At 53.8% G+C, this 5,257-nt stretch overlaps 1 protein-coding gene across 1 annotated transcript in view; it reads left to right on the top strand.

Annotated features, from left to right (window-relative positions):
* Window positions 1-1,319, top strand: part of DFNB31 (deafness, autosomal recessive 31) — a gene marked incomplete at its 5' end in the record, with an annotated part of 60,456 nt that extends 59,137 nt beyond the window's left edge. The window contains 2 exon segments of the mRNA XM_006772888.2: window positions 257-379; window positions 669-1,319. Of these exon segments, the coding sequence (XP_006772951.1) occupies window positions 257-379; window positions 669-851 (306 nt within the window).
* Between the last annotated feature and the right edge of the window lie 3,938 nt (window positions 1,320-5,257).

Here is a 5,257-nt window from a genome sequence, read left to right as displayed (position 1 = left end):
GGTGAGGGGGGGGCGGGGTAGACCTGGATTGAGTCCTGGTGCCACCACCAGGCAGCCTTGGCCGTCCCTTAACTTCCTGAGCCTCAGGAATTTTTGTAGCAATTAGGAGCTGAGAACACCAAGTGCTTAGCTTGCTGCCTGGCATATTGGAGGCTCCCAACACAGGCTGGCGTCTGAGCCCTGCTGACCTAAAGCTGTCATGCCCAGGCCTATACACTGAGAGGGCCTTCGTCACTGGTCTCCTTCATACCCACAGCCTGGACTCTTGGAGCCCACATCCACCCTGGTCCGAGTGAAGAAAAGTGCGGCCACCCTGGGCATCGCCATCGAGGGTGGCGCCAACACCCGCCAGCCGCTGCCCAGGATCGTCACTATTCAGGTACTTCCCCAGGGGCCCGCTGACTATCGCCCCCTACCCCTGGGAGTTTCCTCTCAGCATCCAGGGTTGTGCCACCCCCACAGATGACCCAGCACTGAAGGGCAGACCAGGCTCATACGACCTTTGCTCTCCCTAAGCCTCAGTTTCCTAATCAGGACTGTGGACACCCAGATAGTAGCTCCCAGGTTGGCAGTGTCAGGTCTGACCCTGTGGGTGGCCAAAGCCATGCCAGCCTAGTCCTCAGGTGGCCTAGTCCCCTACGTGCCTCCGACCTGTGTCTCACCTACAGCGAGGCGGCTCGGCCCACAACTGTGGGCAGCTGAAGGTGGGCCACGTGATCCTGGAGGTGAATGGGCTGACGCTGCGGGGCAAGGAGCACCGGGAAGCCGCGCGCATCATCGCCGAAGCCTTCAAGACCAAGGAGTGTGACTACATCGACTTTCTGGTCACCGAGTTCAATGTGATGCTCTAGGGGCCGAGGCCTGAGCGCCTCCCACCGCTGCCCAGGCCCTGGCCTGGTCCCTCTTCCCTCCTGGCACTGTTACGCTCCCTGAGGGGCCAGGGCTGCATGGCCAGGGTAGCAGGAAGACACCCCCACTCCTTCCGGGCCCACTGGACCAGAACCGGGAGCGGAGGCGAAGCAAACAGGAGGTCAGGTCAGGTCAGGATCTGGTGCCGCGCCCGGTGCACAGTAGGCACTCACTACAAGTGTGGCTTTCAGGAAGGGGAAGGACACAGTGTCTTGGCATGTCCACCTGCGGTCTGCCAGGGCCTGCTCCTCTGGGTAGAGTCAAGGGCACTGTGCCCCTGGCCACCTAGGACCTGGCCCATCTCCAGATGCCTTGGCTTTGTCTAGAGCAGCGGTTCTCAACCTGTGGGTCGCGACCCCTGAAAATACATCCTGCATATCAGATATTTACATTACGATTCATAACAGCAGCAAAATTACAGTTATGAAGTAGCAACGAAAATAATTTTATGGTTGGGGGTCACCACAACATGAGGAACTGTATTAAAGGGTCACGGCATTAGGAAGGTTGAGAGTGAGGTCACATGAGAATTCATGGACATGGCCCCCAGCCAGGGGGCATCTTGCAGGACCTTTAGTGCCACAAATAAGCATCAAGCACCCGCTTCCCATTTACCCCCCATTCCTCCGAGCTCCTTGTTCCCCATGGTATTTATTATTTATTTCCCTCTCCACACCCTGGGGACCCAAGACCCCAGCTCCCCACCGCACCCCCTGCCTATCCCAGAGGCCTTGCAGGTGACCAGCGACGTCAGTGTATTTATATACAGAGCTTATGACTTTAATTTTTCAATAAAGAGATCTGAACAAGGTTAGGGTCCAGTGTGCTGCGTGGCCTGCCTGTGTGACTGGGGTCTTGATTGCTCAACGTGGAGATGGGGGGAGGGCAGTTGGAGGCATCAGAGCACCAGACATCACCACCCTCTCCCCCCCAACCCCCCACATCGGAAATGCAGGGGCACTTGAAACCACACCTGTGACTTGGAACACCCTACGGGAAGGTTGCTTACAGATAATACTCTTAGATTAAAAGGCACAGGTATGTCATGGGGCAACATACACAATGTGTGTGGATGTTTTAAATGACAGAGAGGTGGCCCACCTGAAGGCAGGTCCCAGAAACTGACTCAGCGGTGAGGATTTGTATGCAAGTGATTCATTAAGGAAGGGAGAGGCAGTGAAGGAGTGGGGGATCAGGAGGGGAAGGGGAGGAGCCAAGCCTGGGAGGGGACACCAGAGTGTAAGTTATACCTAGAGCTGCCCCCCCTCAGGGCCCTGGGACAGGGCTTTCATGCTGTCAGTCTTTGATCAAGGCCTGGGGGAGAAGGGAGAGATAGTAAATTCCCACTCACATCTCGCCTTCTATCTGTGCAGGCCACATGCTATTCTAGGAGCCCAGGGCAGTGGCTGTTACAAGTAACAACACATGGAGGGGAAAGAGGAGAGGGTGGCAAGAGATGGTCAGCTTCCCAGTCCCCGGGCCCATTTCCTTCATCCCCAGGGTTCCTCTGGGGCAAGAAGAGTTTGAGAAGGTCTGCTTTGCCCAGCCCCGTGTCCAGCGCCTGCCAGAATGGGTTTGGGGCAGTTGATTCCACAGACCTGCACCAGATTCTGCTCTTGGCTGCCCTGGTCCCCTCCCCAGGCCAAGGAGATCAGCTGGAGACCAGACAGAACCCTGGATTCCGCTAGACCTTGAAGCAGCCTATCCCGGAAGGTCCTAGCCCCGCCCCAACCCTGACATCCCTGCAGGAAGAAGCCTTACCTGGCAGCAGGAGAGCTTCGTCAGGCCCCAGATCTCCTGGCTTCAGACTCCAAAGCCTGTGTGGTCAAGGGCAAGTGATCTCACCGTTCTGAGCCCAAGTTCCCCATCTGGGAAATGGGTGTGGTAGGCTGAATAATGGCGCCTAAAGGTATTCCCATTCCTGGAACGTGGGAATGTTACCTTATAAGGCAAAGGGACTCTGCAGATGTGATCCAGGTGTTTCGCAGGGGAGGTTGTCTGGGACTATTTGAACGTGATCACTTGGGTCTTTGAAAAAGGGAGGCAGGGGGAGGGAGGCTGGACGCAGAACAGGAAAAGGTGTGCTGATGGACATGGAGGTTGGAGTGGTGTGTTTTGAAGACGGAGAAGGGGCCACGAGCCCAGGAGTGCAGGTTGCCACTAGAAGCTGAAAAGGATAAGGAAACGGGTTCTCCTTCAGGCTCCAGAAGGACCCTGCCTGGCTGACACCTTGACTTGAACCAGTGAGACTGGCTTTGGACTTCTGACCTCTCTTTGTAAGAGAACAAACTAGTGTTGTTTTAAGCCAGGAACTGGCGGTAATTTGTTACAGCAGACACGGGAAGCCAATGCATGGGGGTGCTGCTACTTGCCTGCGATGGAGGTTAGGATGCTGTATGTGGACCAGGCTCAGAGTCAGCTCCAGGGAGATGATGGCAGTCAGGGTGATGGTGAACGAAGAAAGGGGCCTTCGGATCTTATAAATACCACCCCTTTCCCAGGCCAGGGGACAGAGAGCCCCAGCAGCTGCAGCCCATGGTCCCAAGTTTGTAATCTGAAAAAAGTAAGATGAGAATGAGTTTCTAGAACCGTTGCTTCTGAAATTGCTAGGACTGACTCTGGAGCCATGGAATTTTAAGCCTAAAAAATTCCTTTGCAAGTGGATTTAGAAAGGTCAAATTGCTTGCCCAAAGTTGCATCACTAGTGAGTGGTAGAAGACAAATTTAGACCTCTGACTGCCTGGCAACAACCTGAAGCCCCAGAGCAAGCACACGTTGTGTTGTCTTTTGAAAAGGATCATGAATGAAGGGATCATGGGTGAAGGCAGCTTTGAGTATTGTAAGAGGGAGGGGCCAGAAGTCCACCTGGGACACGTGTACCTGTGGCCCTAAGATCTTTACTCATGACACCAGAGCTGGAGGGGCACGGTATGGCTAGAGAATCTCAGGGTGTGTTGCTAGAAGAAGACAGAAGGTGAGTTTTTGGCTTGAGCTGGGGTCTGCCCAAGCAAGTGCCAGGTTGGCCTTTAAATCCCCTGGAGCCCTCTCTGCTTGAGAGAAAGTGGGGCGGGTGAGGGGGGAAAGGTGGGGAGCATGGAGTAGCCCAGTGTGGGGAGTACAGGACAAACAAGGCACAGCTCAGGGTGCACACCTTGGTGTCTAAAACTTGGCATCATAGTCCACCTCCACCACTTTCTGCCCGTGTAAGTGGGCAAGTCACTTAAACTGAGCCTTAGTTTCCTCATCTTTAAATGGGGAGCATAATACTAACTTGCGAATTATTGTGAGGGTTTGCTAAAATTTTTCCCTGGGACAGAGAAGGCCTTTAGTGAATAGAAGCTGCTATTGTAATTACCATTAGAGATGTGTACAGGGAGTCACTGGCAACCTCCAGGGACTGATAACAGCTGCAACATAGCTGGATGCCAGTCCTTGGGAAAGTCACTTCCTGTCTCCAGGCCTCTTCATCTCCCCTGTGAAGTACAATTCTTCTAGGAACTCTTTAAATTAGGTCCATTGTTTTATTTCTTACTAGAGGCCCGATGCATGAAATTCATGCAAGAGTGGGCCTTCCTTCCCCGGCTGCCGGCACCAGCTCCCCTCCAGCACCTGGGATTGGACATCCCTCCCAGCCCCACTTTGTCCAGTCTAATTAGCATATATTACGCTTTTATTATTATAGATAGTTCTAGTGCCATGTTATTTATTTTCCTCAGCAACGCTGTGAGGTAAGAGCTACAAATCCCATTTATCTGAAGCGCAGTGGCAGCCAGTGGCAGAACTGGGGCAAGTGCCTCGGCCAGTTTGACACTGTACACAGCCATTCTTCCGGGTGCATTTCGTATTCACTGCAGGACCTTGGGCAGATTCCTGTTTCTCTCCAGGATTGGGTTTCCACACTTGCTCTGGACTAGAATATACTCATGATAATGCCAACGTACCTCATAGGAGAGGATGGGTCCATAGTAAGAGCTTACAACAGTGCCTGATACATAATAAGTGCTCAAGAAAAGCTTATTACAGTATTATCACTACTGTTATGAAGCAGTTCGTTTCCACTCTGAAAGTTTTATTTCTTCCTCATTGCAACCTTGCACAAACGTCTTAACTCCTAACTCCGGGCTTCAATCTCGCGTCTGCAGCCAGACCGGTTACCGGAGGTACTAGGACATGCAACCTCCCAGATTTGAGATTTTTCCCGGTGGAGTGGAGTCTGAGTCCCTGAGGGCGGGCCGCAGGCTGCCGCCTCTCTGTGATTGGTGCAACTTAGAGACCCCGCCTCCTGGGGCCGCACCCCGCCCGCCAGAGGCCGGCCTCGGGGATTATGCAAAATGTCTCCGCCCCGCCC

The sequence above is a fragment of the Myotis davidii genome, unplaced genomic scaffold (assembly GCF_000327345.1).
Source record: "Myotis davidii unplaced genomic scaffold, ASM32734v1 scaffold866, whole genome shotgun sequence".
In the NCBI taxonomy this organism is placed as follows: Eukaryota; Metazoa; Chordata; class Mammalia; order Chiroptera; family Vespertilionidae; genus Myotis; species Myotis davidii.
This window is presented reverse-complemented; position numbering and strand designations above follow the sequence as displayed.